At 34.6% G+C, this 18,347-nt stretch overlaps 1 protein-coding gene across 1 annotated transcript in view; it reads left to right on the top strand.

The window, feature by feature from the left end:
* The window catches only part of LOC117173502 (probable tubulin polyglutamylase TTLL1), a 491,055-nt gene extending 490,068 nt beyond the window's left edge, over window positions 1-987 (top strand). The window contains exon 9 of the mRNA XM_033362118.1: window positions 695-987. Coding sequence (XP_033218009.1) covers window positions 695-830 — 136 coding nt within the window. The 3' untranslated portion in view covers window positions 831-987. The remainder of the gene's footprint in view (window positions 1-694) is intronic.
* The last annotated feature ends 17,360 nt before the right edge of the window (window positions 988-18,347 follow it).

Genomic DNA, 18,347 nt, shown 5'->3' with positions numbered 1-18,347 from the left:
AACTCATTTACTGATTTGTGAATCAACTGATTTACTGATTTGATTTCTGTTCATTTGTATTATACTTGTTTGACGATGATGCCGAAAATGTTGTTTGTTTTTACGTATTTCTAACAGCTTAGGATATCCTTCTAGAAAGTTACCATTTTTATTTTTTCAAAGAAAATTGTTAAGGGCTATACTCGTTTAGACCCGCATATTCTGAATTTTTTAATTAAAAATAACTAATTTACTAATTTAAAATTTTTTCATTCATCCATTTCAATCTCATTTATGAGACGAAAAAGTTTCGACCATCTCAGCCAAGTTAAGGCTTATCTTGAGACAAGTAAACAATTAGCCAAGTGGAACTCAAGTCGAAGCATTTTTACTCGAGCGCCACATAAAGTAGCAAAGTAAGCAAGGTTCCAAATGAAAGAAGCGAGTAAAAGATGAAAGGGTATTTTATAATGATATTACAGTAACATTAAAAATGACTCCCAACTGGAACCCTTGCTTCATTTGGGAAAAATTCAAATTTTCGTTACATCCTTCTCTAACATTTTCAGTTACTGTGTTACATTGTTGTATCTTATATTTTTCTGACGTGAAGTCAAAGCGATTCAAAGATCACATCCTCCTTTATTAGTTATTAATGTTCGTGCACCTTAATCATCAATAATAACAGACACACAACTAACTTTTATTGGTATAGCGTCAGATGGAATAAATGCCCTACTCAGGACGCAATGGCGAATTTCGACCTACTATTGGATGAAGAGTTAGCTGCTCAGGATGATCGAGACAATTGTAATGGAAAGCCCAAAGGCTTAACCAGCAAATGGAAATAAATATAGATATCAAGCACATATGAAGTTATAACCTGTAAGTAAATTGTACCGTTTTTAGTGTGTACAAATGTTATTTGGATATAAGGATATTGACAGAAAAAGTACCAAACTGAGACCCATGAAAATGTGCCTTTTTAACTTGTTAAATATTTAGACATTCATACTTACCTTCTGCTTGGAATTAGAAACAGAACTTTCTATGGCTACTGCAAAGAGCGCCATAAGTCATGCAGAAACGGTAAAAATCAACTTTGGAATTCACAAATTGTAAAAATGATATTTATAATACAAGGGATTATATGAAATATCAATAAAAAACTTATAGAAGGAAAAAACAGTTGTGTACTCTCTAAAACTGGATCAGGTAATTTCACTGATCATTAGTCAAATTTCACTGATTGAAATCGTGAGAATGTAGTCATTGATAATAAGTTAAAAGTTACTGATCCATTCAGTGAATTTACTTTCGCTGATTAGAACAGTGAAAACGACCGAATAAATCAGTGATTCTGATAACTAAAAAAAGTAATGGAATTCGGCATTTTCTAGATTAAACGTTTACAATATTCCTGCGCACAACATCCAACTTTAATTATAAGTCTGAATAAAAAAGATTTATTTTAATTAAATTTATTTTATTTAAAATTAAACGTTATCTTCATGAACGTCTTGCCCCAATACTTTTCCAGTGAAATATTGAAATCTAGAGCATGTGACAAAAATGGGAATGTCTTCCCCGGGCATCACTTCCACAGTGAAATATTGATATGAAAATAACTGCGGCCAAAATGGGCATGCCTTCCCCAGGCATAACTTCACTTATGAAATATTAAAATCTAGATACTGTGGCAAAATTGGGCATCTCTTCCCTGTTATCACTTTCCCAGTGCAATATTGAAATTTAGAAACCGCGGCATAAATTAGCATGTCTTTCTCGGGAATCACTTCCCCAATGAAATATTGAATTCTAGAGATCATGGCAACAATGGAAATATCTTTTCCGGGCATCGCTTCCCCAGTGCAATATTGAATTCTAGAAACTATGGCAAAAATATGCATGTTTTCCCTGGGCATCAGTTCCCCAGTGAAATATTGAAATCAAAAGACTTTAGCAAAAATAATAATCTCTTCCCCGGGCAGCACCGCTTCTCCAGTGTAATATTGAAATTTAGAATCCGTGAAAAAAGTATGCATGTTTTCCCTGGGCATCAGTTCCCCAGTGAAATATTGAAATCAAATGGGAATGGAATATTGAAATCAAAATGCGAAAATGGGAATGTCTTCCCCGGGCATCACTTCCCCAGCGAAATATTGAATTCTTCAGACTGTAAGCAAAAATGGACATATTTTCCTCAGGCATCACTTTCCCAGTGAAACATTAAAATCTAGATACTGTGGCAAAATTGGACATGTCTTACCCAAGCATCACCTCCCTAGTGAAATATTGAAATCTAGAGAATATGCAAAAAATAGGCATGTATTTTGACGGAAATCACTCCTCCAGCGAAATATTAAAATCTAGAGAGTGTGGCAAAAAGGGGCATTTCTTGCTTGGGCATCACTTGCCCAGAGAAATATTGAAATATAGAGACTGTGGGGAAAAAAGCATGTCTTCCTTACACATCACTTCCACAGTGAAATATTAAAATCGAAAGACGGTAGCAAAAGCAAGCAAGTCTTTTTCAGGCATCACCTCCCTAGTAAGATATTAATATCGGCAGACTATGGAAAAAATGGGCATGTCTAGCCCAAGCATCAATTCCCCAGTGAAATATTGAAATCCAGAGACTGTAGGGAAAATGTCCATGTCTTCCTCAGGCATCACTACCCCAGCAAAATATTGACAAAAAGCGACTATGGCAAAAATAGGCATGTCTCGCCCGGGCATTACTTTCCTAGTGAAATATTTATATCGACAGACTTAAGCAAAAAAAAAAGCATTTCTTTCACGGGTATCACTTCCCCCGTGAAATGTTGAAAAATCGATAGACTTTGGCAAAAATGAGAATGCCTTCCCCGGGCAGAACTTCCCCAGTAAAATATCTAAATCAAAGACCTGCCGCAAAATAGGTATGTCTTCCCCGCGCATCAATCCCCTAGTGAAATATCGATATCGACAGGCTGTGGCAACAATGCGTATGCTTCCCCGCGTATCAGTTCCCCCGTGAAATATAGGAATCGTCAGTATGTGGCAAAAATGGGCTTGCCTTTTAGGGGCATCACTTCGCTATTGAAATATTGAAATTTAGAGACTGTGCCAAAATGGAAATATCTTCTCCGGCCATCGCTTCCCAAGTGCAATATTAAAGTCTAAAAACTGTGGCAAAAATATGCATGTCTTCCATGGGCATCACTTCCGCAGCGAAATACTGAAATCGACAAACTTTGCCAAAAATGAGCATGTCTTCTCCGGGTAGCACATCCCCCGTAAAACGATGAATTCCACAGGGTTTGGCAAAATATAGGCATGCCTTCCCCGGGCATCACTTCCTCAATGAAATATTGAAATCTAGACACTGTGGCACAGTTGGACATGTCTTGCCCGGCATCACTTTCCCAGTTATATATTAAAATCAAGAGACATTGGCAAAAATGGGCATGTCTTTCCCGGGCATCACTTCCCCAGCGAAATATTAAAATCTACAGACTGTGGCAGAAAATATCATATCTGATGCCCGTAGAAGACATGCCCATTTTTGCCACAGTCTCTAAATTTCAATATTTCACTGGGGATGCCATGCACAGGGAAGTGATTCCTATTTTCGCCCGAGCCTCTAAATTTAATATTTCACTGGGAAGTGATGCCCGGGGAAGACACGTCCATTTTTGACACAGTCTGTTGATTTAAGTATTTCATTGGGGAAATGCTGCACAGGGAATAGATGACCATTTTTGCCACAGTCTGTCGATTTCAATATTGCACTGGGGAAGTGAGGCCCGGGAAAGACACGTCTATTTTTGCCACAGTCTCTAGATTTCAATATTTCACTGGGGAAGTGATGCCCGGGGAAGACATGTCCAGTTTTGAAACAGTTTGTAGATTTCAATATTTCACTGGGGAAGTAATTCCCGGGGAAGACATGCCTATTTTGGCCATAGTCTCTAGATTTTAAAATTTCAATCGGGAAGTGATGCTCGGACAAGACATGCCCGTCTTGGCCATAGTCTCTATATTTCAATATTACAATGGGGAAGTGATGTCCGGGGAAGACATGTTCACTTTTTCCAAAGTATCTAGATTTCAATATTTCACTGGTGAAGTGATGCGCGGCAAATACAAGCTTATTTTTGATAAAGTCTCTAGATTTCAATATTTCACTAGGAAAGTGATACCCGGGGAAGACATTCCTATTTTTGACACAGTCTGTTGATTTCAGTACTTCACTGGGTAAGCACTAACCGGATAAGACATGCGCATTTTTTCTAGAGTCTCTTTAGATGTAAAGAGTTTACTGAGGAAGTGATGCCCATGGAAGACATGCGCATTTTTGTCACAGGCTCTAGATTTTAATATTTCACTGGAAAATTGATGTACGGAGAAGACATGCCCCTTTTTGCCACAGGCTCCAGATTTTAATATTTCACTAGAAAAGTGATGCCCGGGGAAGACATGCCCATTTTTGCTATATTCTTTAAATTTGAAAATTTTACAGGGGAAGTAATACCCGGAGAACGCATGCCCATTTTTGCCATATTCTTAGATTTTCAATATTTTGGTTTGAAAGTGATGCCCCTGGAAGACATGCTAATTTTTCCCACAGTCTCCAGATTTTAATATTTCACTGAACAAGTAATGCCCCGGAAAACATGTCTATTTTCGCCGTATTCTGTCGATTTCAGTATTTCATTGGGGAAGTGATGTCCAGGAAAGACATGCCCATTTTTGAAACATTCTCTATATTTCAATATTTCACTGGGGAAGTGATGCCCTAGGAAGACATGCCTATTTTTGCCATAGTCTGGATTTTAATATGTCAATGGGAAGCAATGCCTGGTGAAGACATGGAAAAAAAATATGGAAGACCTTAAGACAATTATTTAAATTTGTCAAGATTTAAATAATATTTAGGTATACTCAATTTTTCAGGGCTTGAAGAGAATGAAAAATATAGACTTTAGATTCATGGGAAAATTTCAAACAATTTTTTACTAATGGGTTCTGAGAGCACATTGAAAAAAATTACAAAACTTTTCAAATAATTTCGTAAAATTAAAAAAAAATTTAATCTTTTTAAAGCAAAATTTTACCATACTATAAAAATTTAGAACAAATCCAAGTAAATTTAAGATATATTTAGTGGTTTGGAAACGATTAAAAACAATAAAAACTTATCAGATATTTTGAGATTTATGTAAAAATTCAGGAAAATAAACAAAATTCTTTAGATTTCTGACACAATTTCTTTCAATTTTCTAATTTGAAAAATTAACTTTAGGAGAAATTTGAAAAAGATGTTTAAACATTTCCAAATATTTCCTTAAATTTCGAAAAAGAGTAGAAGATTTTGAAGGAAAATGTTTTAGTTTTGTTATAATAAAAAATAAATTAAACCACCAAATTCCATAAATATTGCGAAGACCTAAGGAGAATAAAAAAGATTTTTAAACTGTAGAATATTGAAACATTTCATATTTATGTTCAAGTTTTTAAACAAAAGAAAACCCCAGACGTAAAAAACGCGAACGTCTGGAGACGTAAAAAGCGTTGTGTTACATCAAAATATTGTTTTATTTGTTTTTATACCGCACTTCGACTTAAAATAAATGTTTTTATTTAGAAGACGTTTGTTAAGCTTTTGAAATTAATACAAAATAATGTGACGTAACTGCAGTTAGGGTTTGAGGGAAGATAAAAGGGTGCAAAATAACGTTACGTAATGCGTGAACGTTACCTAATAATAGTACTAGTAAATTTTACTTTACACGCACTCACTGAATTGATTCTTTCGAAATATAATTTCAACAATAATGTAAGTGCTCGGAAAATTTTAACAAATTCATATTTGTTAAAGAATGGGTAAATAATAAAAATGAGTACAAAAGTTAGCGTGCCCATATAAGTCTAGTGCACATAATTTGACATACTTAATTCTACAAGGTACAAGGCGATGGTCGCGGTGAGTTACTGGTTAATGCATTACCGACAGTTGGTGTTACATTTTTTTAGTATTTAAAAATGTTTAAAAATGTACAAAATAAAGTTGACATTTTTTTATGTAATTGTCAAAAAATAAACATTTTTTACTAAAAATATAGCAAGAAAGCACACGCTTCTATATGTGCGTTACATAAATATAGAAGAGAACGGGAAAAAATTGGAAGAGCGATGTAGCCATTTACCAAATACGTGATTCATTTTTCAGGAATTTTTGACCCCCTCGCCGCTGCGTGATACATTTTCCATTGATATTAATAAGAAGAATGATACTTCGGCAGACTCCCCCCCCCCTTAAACGTATTACATATTTTGTGAATGACCCTTTATAGGCAAGTCCTTATTCCTAAAGTTTATTATAATTACTAATATTATTACAAAAAGTCACTCACTGTAAAACGGTGAAAGATGTTTTACAATATAACATATATAAACGAGAATATTTATTCTGTTAAAGCCTTCAAAAATTCCTTGGATAACTTTTTCCAAAATTTCACAAATCTGCAATTGAACAAAAAAATTAATATTTTCAAGTTTTATATTACTTATGAATCCTTCCAAAACTTTTAAATGTCTCTTAATCTTTTACTCGAATGAAAAAGGAAGTCTTGAATGTATCTTAAAGACTTATTTTTTAAATTTAGGAAATCATTTAAAATCATTTAAATTCTTTTATTTTTCTATTAAAGTTATTTTCAATTAAAAAATCACTTTAAATTTCCTTAGACATCTTAAGAAAATTCTGTCATTGTCTTGAAACCTTTGAAAATGCTTAAAATCGCTCCACATAGTATCCGTTCCGTAGCATGCAACAAAAACTAAAAAAAACCCAGCAAGATAAACACTCAAATTGGTGAAATTCGGAATCTACGTTAAAATTTCTATTAGAAGGTCACGAAGTAATCGCAATAGTTTTTATTTTGCAACGGTAAAAAGTGGGAAAAAATATACGACCTTATATAACACATTGCTACAAGATGAAATTGAGGTGGAACATCTTTCAGCTTAGTTGACATTTATGTCTTTGGGGTCGCTGATCATGATCCCGGTATCCATGTGACCCCATCACGACTAGATCATGGTCAAATGAAGGTCAAAGACCTTAATTCGATTGATGCCATTTTTTAACCCGGAATCTGAAAGAGCGGACAATTTGACGTCCGAATATGTCTTGACATGTTTGTCGAACCGACCTCTGAAGGTCGTTTGGAGGTCGTCTAGATGACCTTAGATGACCAACAGGGTCATTCTCCAGGTCAAACAGAGGCCAAGATTTATTACTTACATAATATGCTATAAGAAAGGACATCGTGAATCGACATTTTTTGTGCCTGCTCCCAGGGCACCTTTACGTGGTGACGGTGGGCAACGGGTCACCGGAGAAGTCCCTGGGTGAAGGCGTTCAAGCCGTCATTACAGGCACAAGAAAAAGTAACCGTACGATACAGGTACTCGGAAACCCAGTATCGGCGATTGGTCAGGGTGAGCAAGCGGGCCCCTAATCGTCGTCATCATGTGACCACAGCTCTAATTTGGTGAAAAACTTGGCCCTTTTAGAGTCTAATGCTACAAGTTCATCAACAAGCCCATGTTATCATTCATTAAACAATTTTTGCGTTGTTTGTGGGAAATAAGTCATCACGAATCGGGGAGGCAATTTACAAATAAATTGAAAGCACATTACAAAAAATGTTTCAATATAGATACCAGTGGAATGGACAATTTTTGGACTCTAAAAATATTATGCGTCACTTGCTCCCTGCGAATCACGGAAAAGAAAAAATAGATATTTGTTTCTCCTACGATCTGGCGAGAGTCAAAAAATCATGATACTGATTGCTATTTCTGCTTGACCAATACATCTGGGTACAATAGAAAGAATAATTCTACAATATTATATGTATCTGTTCAATCTGTGACTCATGATGTTTTAATCAACAATGAGCAGGTTGAAAGTGAACATCAGATATTTACTGACGAAGTCTCTTTTGAAACAGAAACTGATGATATAGATAGAAGAATGCAACTGGAAGAATTCGAAGATCAACAAAATGACGAGCTAAATGAATTGCAAAAATCAGAAGATGGTCAACCCAGAAATTCTCATGGTTTTACTCATGACGAGCTAAGTGACTTGGTTTGGTTTATTGCAATGATGTTGAAGTACTGATAAAAGAGTATAATAGTTTTCAATATGTATCAAGTGACTGGTGACTATTTATTGATTCATCAGTGAGGAGTTTGAAAGCTGTCTTACTTCACAATGGAAACATATATGCCCCTATACCGGTTGGTTATTCAGTGATCTTGAAAGAGCAATACAATAATCTCCATTTTCTACTCGAAAATTGAAGTATGATAGTCACAAGTGAAAATTAGTTGAAGATTTGAAAATAACCAGTACTTTATTAGGTCAACAAAGTGGAAACACAAAGTATCCATGTTTTATTTGTGAGTGGGACAGTCGTGCCCGAGAACAAGATTATGTGAAAAAGGACTGGCCACTCAGGCAAGAATTAACTCCAGGATCTATGAACATACTACAAAAGAATCTCATTCCTAGTCATAAAATCATCCTTCCACCATTACATATCAAACTCGGCTTATTTAAACAGCTTATCAAACCAATGATGGTATCGGAGAGCGATGCTTTCATGTATATATTTGAGAAATATCCCAATATTTCTGAAATGAAAATCAATTAAGGTGTTTTGGTTGGCTCCCAAATAAAGGAACTGATAAATAATGATAGTTTGAAATGAGAATGACAACTAATGAGAGAACAGCTTGGAATAGTTTCAAAGGAATTAAAAAAAAATTCTTGGGGAATAACAAAGACCCTTATTACAAGAATATTGCCGACAGACTGTTGGAAAACTACCGAACGATGGTATGTTTAAGGAATTTAAAGATCCATTACCTCCATTCTCACATTGATTTCTTCCCTGAAAATCTGAGGGACTTCAGTGAGGAGCAGGACGAGAGATTTCACCAAGACTTGAAAGACTTTGGGAGAAGATACTGACATGATGTCAGACTACTGTTGGACTTTGAAAAGAGACACGTCAAATGTACACAAAAGAAAATCCCTCCGTAGATCTTTTACGAACAAACGAACACGTCGTACATAAATGTTCAATTTGCATTGTGTGTACAAATCTACTATGGAATTCCATTAAAAGAATCCATTCTACCAACTTAAATAATCTCATTATATAACATCTGAACTCAAATTTCGAGTTAGAATTGCTTCAACACCCGCAATTTTTTCCGTAGCGCCAAAAACCCTTGAGAAATGAGTGGAATCAGAACAGATGCACACACACAGGCACACATGGCCATACACGGATCAACACAAAGACTCATATTGTACCCACATACGCACGTAGTCAACTGGTTCGAGACCCGTTCCTGGCTAAGACATCAGCCGAGAGATTAAAAGAAGGATTTAACCTCTATATGACCTGCAAACGACCTTCAGAGGTCGGTTCGACAAACAAGTCAAGGCGCATTCGGACGTAGAATTTTCCGCTCTTTCAAAATCCGGGGTCAAAAAAATTACATCAATCGAATTAAGGTGTTTGACCTTCATTTGACCTCGACCTTGACGTGATGGGGCCATATGGACACCTGAGCGTTCTCAGCGACCCCAAAAACATAAAGGTCCACTGGTTCAAGACCCGTTCATAGCTAACACATCAGCTTTGAGATCAAAATAAGGATTGGACCTCTAGATGACCTCCAAATGACCTTCAGAGGTCCGTTTGATCAACAGGTCAAGACGTATTCGGACGTTGAATTTTCTGCTATTTCAGAATCCGGGGTCAACAATATTTCATTAATCGAATTAAAGGTGTTTGACCTTCATTTGACCTTGGTCTAGACGTGATGGCGTCGCATGGACCCTGGGATTGTGATCAGCGACCCCAAAGATATAAAGGTAAACTAGGCTGATAAATGCTCCACCTCAATTTCATCTTGTGACCCTGTGTAATTAATTAATTATTCTACCAGAAGACATCGAATTTAGTAACCATTTTTTCAGGAAAAATTTTCAAACTATTTTCTACGCCCCGATTCGACAAGATTCATTCTTCTTAGATACTAAAATAGTGCCTCGGAGAGATTCAATGTAAAAAATTAATGGAATTATTATTACTATTATTATTATTATTTAATTCAGTTAATTTAATGATTTAATTAATCATTCTATATAGCAGAAATTGAAGCAGTAGCATTGCTACTGATAGGGTTTCCCATGCCAAATAAGCTGATAACGAAGAGGAGAGGGACTACGTAGAACAACAAAACCCATAAATGAAAAATGGAAAGTATATTAAAGATTTTGAAACGCTTGTCACTTCCCGAGGATCGACGGGCGCCCCTGGAGCCACAGCTCGGGTGCCACAGCATGCGGGATGGTGGCGATGGTGAGCTGCAAGATGGTCAGGCAGACCTCACTAATCAAACAGCTGAATGCTTTAAATAGCGTTAGCTATTTGCAGCGAACCACCTCGACAGAAATACCCCGGGAGAGTATTTAATTGGGATACCACAATGAAGAGGAATTGGTGCGTCTCTATTACGAAAATGCGAAGTTTGAAATGAAAATAGAAAAAGAATACAATTTGAAAACGAAACTTGCTGCAAAGTAAGGTGACGGACATCAGGACTAATCTACACGTGACAGAAGACCGAGCAATGGACATTAAGCAACAGGTTGATTTGGCGTGGAAAAACGACGGCAATGAACATCAGTTAGAGGAAGCCGCGTCAAATGGTCAAGCAGGAGCAATTGATGTTCTTCATCAACCTATTGATAATCCAACACCATCCCATCCTCCAGAGGTGGATGGCCTTATACAGGCAGAGGCAGAAGCAGAGGTTCAGCAACCAAAAGAGCAAGGAAAATGGACATACCATATGAACAGAGATGTTATGCGCCTTTATTTTTTGGCAGACAAATGTGGGCAAAGTGTGAGGAGAGAACATTATAGACGCTTCTTACTTAAGTACCCAGGGCTAGCCACAGAAATCAATGAGCAGAATCTGGCAGATAAAAACGCTCAATATCTGTAAACAAGCTGCTTTCGGCTGCTAAAATAGCTGCTCTCAAAATGGAAGTGGAACAGCTGCCTCCTATTAATGAACTCGACTTTGAAGATGTGGACAACGAAGACTTGATTCATGTTGAAGTCATAGGTACTAGGAATAATGAATATCATGTACCGGATCCATTGGAACCACATCCGGATATTAATAACGATGATGTGAATAGGAAAATCATAGAAAAACTACAGCACCTTGAATTGAATTTTGGCCATGCTTTACTAGAGTTCAGATATGTAGAACCAACACAAAGGCAATCTCTGCCCAAAATGAACATCACAAATGATCTGCGTGCACTAATAACACATCTCGACAACAAGGTTTACCTACGTATTTGAATGTAGCAAAGCTGCGTTAGAGGTGCAAAGTATATGGTACTGTGTATACTGTGTATACTGTGCCGTTATAGCAACCGTGAAAACGTTGGGTCGGAAAACTAGGCCTGCAAATGCAGCTTTTGTCTCAGCAAGGGATTGAGATCCACCATGGAAGATCAGGTTGGATATAGATGTCAGCAAAGTAAGGTGCAAATTGGGTCGATTAACTCAATATAAAAAAGAAAATAGAAACAGAAAGCTGATAAACCATGTTACTAGAATCATCGACCCTCGGTACATCGAGACTTTAACACCAGCAATATTGGATGAGATTATAGACTCCCAATAACAGAGACTTGATGTTCTTACTGCAAGACCGCGTTGGTACAAGGAAATTAGTGCACGGAGGCAGCAAAATTGAAACTTTCAGACATTCGAAAGAAGGTTCTATCGTGTACTGAGAGTAAAGCCAAATAACCAGCTAGACACCGAAGTCCCTCATTTGCAAGATATGACTAACTACTGGTCAGATGCAATTTAGACACTGTGTGGTTCAAACTGGAGGGAGCAAGGGCAAGCAATAGCCCTGAAATGCCACTGCTATACATCACAGCTTTAGATGTTTCAGCGGTCTTGAAAAGGGCAAGTAATTGGAAAGTTCCAGGTCCGGACATAGTGCACAACTTCTGGTACAAGTACCTGACGAGTGTGCATCTTGCGTTGGCAAGGTGTTTTTAGAAAATCATGAAACACGCCAGGCTTTATGCTTCAGGGTACTACGTATATGTCACCAAAAAAACCAGACCCTCAAAATCCATCTGGCTTTCAACCGATAGCCTGTCTTCCAACAATTTATAAATGTCTTACAGCTATCACTGCAGATGAGGTATATTCTCATTGCGACGAGAATGACATTCTTACAAAAAAAACAAAAAGGATGTTGTAAAAAGTCTCGAGGCTGTAAAGATCTAGTCACTATAGACGCTGTTGCGATGACTCAAACTCGTAAGCATCGAAGGAACTTAGACATGGCATACATTGACTACAAGCAACCGTTTCCTTCCGTGCCGCATGACTATTTTCTTAAGTTCTTAAAACTTTACAAAATTTAGCCATGCATTATTGACTTTCTAATCCATGCGATGAGGCTCTGGGGTACAAGAATCAAGTATTTTGATCATGGACAACCAAGTATAACTAGATCAATACGCTTTGCGGCGGGTATATTTCAAGTAGACTCCTTCAGCGCTCTATGGTTCTGTTTAGCGTTGAATAAATTGAGCAAAACGCTAAACATAATGATGTAGCGGGCATTATAAATCAACAACTTGCCCTAAACCTAGGACTCTTCTAAGAATGGATTCCTTTCTATAGATACAATCCAATGCCCGTTTCAGAAAGCGAAGATTACATTTCATATTGGGATGTTACTATCCAAACGGATCATTAAATCCGGGCCAATCGACCTGGCATCGTGATGCGAGAAACAAAAGGTGGAGAAGTCTACATCATCGACATTGCTTGTCAGCTTAACAGAAATTCACAGTCAACCTATACAACCAAGATCCACAAATATGGCGAGTTACAGCCTGAAGTAAACACCATATAGAGGAATGTGAATCATGCATCTATTCATCCCATTTTGATTTCGGCTACAGGCTATGTGCACGCAAGATGCACTGAACATATTGAACACTTAGGGGTCAGTAGTGTATTGGCAGCAGCTCATGGCGGTTTTATTAAACACCTGTCGAATTGTAAGAAACTTTCTTGACCAACAGGAAGTCAACGACTAACAATCCGTTGAGTGGCAAATGGTAGCTCTAAGAAAGCATCCAGATGTGACTGTTGTCACCTCCAACGCTCATGGCCGCACGTAATTGTATACCTACAAAATCATCGCAGGAGGTTTCAAGCATCGTATTAAAATATTTGACTTAACTTATAACATTCTAATCTGATCAGTCAGTTGACTCAGTCTATGGCTATGATGTATAACAGGGTTCACCTGAGTAAAAGTTTAATAAAAAAAAGATAATAATAATTCAATTAATTTTTTTCATTGAATCTCTCCGAGTGCACTGTTTTGATATCTAAGAATAATGAATCTTTGAGAATAAGGGTGTAGAAAATATTTTGTAAACAGTAAACGCCGGTAATGTAGTTATTTCCTTTTTTTGCAAATTTGTCCTGCAAAAATTCGTTATCAAATTCGGCTGCTGCTGTGTTCAATAATTTCTATTATGTATCTCGATATTGAAAGGACGATGGTTTTTAAATCTCTGTAAAAATCTGCAGATGTTGTTATTTTCAATAAGAAACTTACGCGAGTGATATTAGTGATCTATAGAGCGAGAACAGGTCGTAAAATACTTACCTTATTTATGCAATTCTACGTAATGCGTCATTTCCATTGTGTTTTGCACATTACAACACAACAAGACATGTAAATAAATCAATAAATAATATATTTTTTTAAATGAAAAAATATTATCAATTAATATCAGCAAGTTTACTACGGCATCTTTTGATCACTTTCCATCATTTTCTTATTCCGAAGCAAAGAAAAACATGTAAATAAACAAGTACAAAATTAAGAACACAAATCGTATTTATATTGTAATTTAAAATTATCGCCTAGAGGAGTGCAAATTTACCGACAGTACACATGCTTGGTACATAGACATAGGAAACAAGGGACTAGATACGTTATTGCGTGGGGAGGTCAGCCATATTTTGATGCCCCGCGAAAAACATGGTAGCGCCCACATGTTTATATTTTCATGCACAGTTTGTCGGCAAAAATGCTCGTGCGCAAAATCAAATGGCACATCTCAAGATGGCGGCTCTCCCCACTCATGGAATTCCCCCCCCCCCCTTCCGTGGATTCAACCGCGCTCGCCAAAGTTAGGATTACATGCCTAGTCCCGTGTTTCCTATGTCCATGGCTTGGTAGTACGATCAAGTAACGCTGAGGGATCAGCGCCAAACAGCTGTCAGTTGCTTTGGTCTCCATGCACGCAGTGATCCCAGATCTGAAACGAGATGTGGTCCAATATTATGACAGGGCTATGTCCATGTGAATATAGTAGGAGACGCTGTAAATGGCTGAGTTGCGCGCGCAACCCATTTCTCCTCTTCTGAATTTGAAAACTCGAAGGTGCACGATTTCCGGTCGGAGCATTTCGGCGATTCTGTTTATATATCTATCTGCTAACTGCTTTGATATAAATTCAGGAGATTGGGATACGTATATTAATAATGATAATATTATAATTATGTTATATTATAATAGTCTTATTTATATCTTGATCCGCATTTGAAAGAAATTAAAGAAATTGGCGATTTTGGAATTCATCTCATTTGGATAAAAACTCAATTATTTGATTGAAAAATTAATTATTTTGTTGAAAATGTAACTATTTTGTACAAAAAAAGTCCTCTTTTCTATCAAAAGTTCAACTACTTTTAAAAAAAAAAATTTTATATGAAGGTTCATCTCTTTCTTTGAAAATACATTTTTGATTAAACATTAATCGTATATATTGTTTAAGTTGGAAAATCGTTTTTTTTATAGAACATTAATCTTCTTGGTCAAAAATTCACCTTTTCCCTTGAAAATTTAACAATTTTGTGGAAAATTTGTTTTTTTTTCTTGTTCAATTCAATTTTTTAGCACAGTTTTTATCTGGAAATTGTACTATTTCATTTTTGGTTGAAACATTATCCTATACATTGTATTATTTAAAACACCTATTATTTGATGGAAAATTAATTTATTTTGTTGAAAAGTAAACTTTTTGGTTGAAAATTGATTTATTATGTTAATTAGATTTTTTTGAAGATTCATCATTTTAGTTAAAGACTGAAAACTCAACTGTTTTGTGAAAAAATTTTTCTGTTTGGATGAGTTCAACAGTTTTTAATAAAAAATGTAAGCCTTTTCTTGTTAAAGATTCATAATTTCAAATGAAAATTCATCTCCTTCGTTAAAAATTTAAGGACTTGGTTGAAACTTCGTCGTTTTTCTTAGTTGAAAATGAAACTGTTTTGTTACAACGTTCGATTTTCAAAATTGTCAATTCGTAAATAAGACTTTTGAGTTTGGATTTCTAAATAAAAATGTAAAAATTAATAATATAAAGCGACTTAAAATACACGAATTCAATTTATAATTTAAAAAGTTTCCAATTAAAAAGGAATGGTAATTAATCCATTTTTATTGATCAAAATTATTCAGTCTTTAACATTAAAAAATTTATTTATTTATTCTTCAATTCAAAGCATTGAAAGTAAGTTTATATTTTTTTAACCAGAAGTCCTTGAATTATTCCGTTTAAAAATAAATTTACACTGTTTTGTAAAAAAATCATCTTTTTGGCTGAATCATCCTGAATTTTGAATTGGAACAGGGAATTTTTTAAAGCAATTGTATGCATTTGTGAATTGGATCAGAGATTTTTTGAAAAAAAAATATAATTCAAATCTGAGACAAGCCATTATAAACAACTATTAAAAACTATACACATTTGAACAGAGCGGTTCGAAATAGAAAGCCTTGAATTGTTAAAATTGTAATGAGCTAAATTTTAAGTTTGAACGCTACAATTTTAATTTAGAATAATATTCAAAATTAATTTAAAACTTGAAATTATTTGAAATAATTTGAAACACGATGTAGATTCTTGCAGATTAAAAAAAAAAAGCTTTTGAGAATTGTAAAATATTTCAAAAGAATAACAAAAATTGTTGTGATTGCTAAGAAAATTGAAAATGATTTTATAGTTTGAAAAATTAATTTTAAGTGAGTATTTGAAAAGATTTTAAAAATTTTTTAAAAAGGAATCAGGACGATTTTAAGGCAATTTTTTTATTTTGCAGTTTTTTTAATTTTAGGAAAAAAATCTAATTAACACAATAACTCAATTTTCAACCCAAAAGTTTACTTTTCAAGAAAATAAATTAATTTTCTATCAAATAATTGGTGTTTTAACTGATACAATGTACAGGATAAAGTTTCAACCAAAAATGAAATAGTAAAATTTCCAGATAAAAACTGTGATACAAAATTGAATAAAACAAGAAAAAAAACAAATTTTCAACAAAATTGTTAAATTTCCAAGGGAAAAGGTGAATTTTTGACCAAGAAGATTAATGTTCTATAAAAAAAACGATTTTCCAACTTAACCAATTTATACGATTAATTTTTAATCAATCATATAATAGTTACATTTTCTGATAAAGATAAATAATTTTTAACAGAAAAAATTAATTTTAAACAAAGTTGTTGAATTGTCAGCCAATCCGATGAATTTTCGACCAAAAAAATAAATGATCTACAAAAAAAGACAAATCTTAAACAAAATACATAAATTTTTAAAGAAATTATTTAATTTTAAAGTAAAAAAGACGACTTATCTTCAAAAAGTTAAATTTTTTAAGCGAAAAATATGAGTTTTCAATGAAAGAGTTAAACTTTCAACCAAATAGTTAAATTTTCAACCATAATTAAAAAACCTTGTTAAAAAACGTATTTTTTTACAAAGTAGTTCAACTCTTAGTGAAATAATCGACTTTTAAACCCAAGAACATATACAGTTGATACTTTAACCAAACAATTGTATTTTTGACCAAAAATTATACATTTTCAGCCAAAAAGATTAAATTTCTACTAAACAAGGTCAATTTCCAACAAAATACATGAACTTTCAACGAAATTATTTAATTTTAAAAACAAAAAGAGTATTTCCACCAAAAAATTATTATTTAAATTTTTAACAATATAGTTGCATCTACAACAGAACGACTTTACAACCAAAAGATATTTATTGTTGATAATTCAACCGAAAAATGTAATTTTTAATCAAAAAGTATAAATTTACCATAAAACAATTTAATTTCTACAAAGAAAGACGACCTTTCAGCAAAACACATGATTTCATAACCAAAAATGGTATTGATTAATTGTCAGTTTCAAAAATGTATTTTCAACGAAAGAGATGAACCTTCAAATAAAGAGGACTTTTTTTACAAAATACTTACATTTTCAAAAAAAGTAATTAATATTTCAATCAAATAATTGAATTTTCATCCAAACGAGATGAATTCCAAAATCGCCAATTTCTTTAATTTCTTTCAAATGCGGATCAAGATATAAATAAGACTATTATAATATAACATAATTATAATATTATCATTATTAATGTACGTATATATTTATGTATATATATATATATAGGCGAAATCCTGCGTTTGTCCTTATGACAAATTTTTAAATATATATAATAGTATTAATATTTATATAATTTCTATTTTATACATGAAGTAACATAACCTCAAAATATACGCATATCAAGAGGCGCGCGATCTATTCAAATCATGAGAATCGTCAGCATCAAAATCTGGAAATATTAAAATCCTAAGCTCCTGAATTTATTTCAAAGCAGTTAGCAGATAGATAGATAAATAGAATCGCCGAAGTGTTCCGACCGGCAATCGTGCACCTTCGAGTTTTCAAATTCAGAAGAGGAGAAATGGGTTGCGCGCGGAACTCAGTCATTTACAGCGTCTCCTTCTATATTCATACGGACATAGCCCTGTCATAGCATTGGACCACGTCTCGTTTCAGATCTGGGATCACTTAATGCACGTAGTTTGGGTAACCACTTTACTCTTATTTTTTAGCTGTTACTTGATTTCTTTCGAAAAAGCTAATAGCAAGCATATAGACCACAACCGTGGAACCCTTTTTGATGACGAAAAAATGTTCAGAATGCATTTTTAAAACCGAATTATCATTGACCGCTGGTAAGTTTTAAGTGTCTCATAGATTACGCTATTTTTGTGCGCCCCGTTCCAACAGCCACAAATTGATCAAATGTACCCAAAGCTTGTTGTAATGTAATATACTTAGTCGGGTACTTGCATCGTACAGGG

Source organism: Belonocnema kinseyi, chromosome 5, assembly GCF_010883055.1.
Source record: "Belonocnema kinseyi isolate 2016_QV_RU_SX_M_011 chromosome 5, B_treatae_v1, whole genome shotgun sequence".
NCBI classification, from domain to species: Eukaryota; Metazoa; Arthropoda; class Insecta; order Hymenoptera; family Cynipidae; genus Belonocnema; species Belonocnema kinseyi.
Note: the sequence above shows the minus strand (reverse complement) of the source record. Positions and strands in the feature narration are given on the sequence as shown.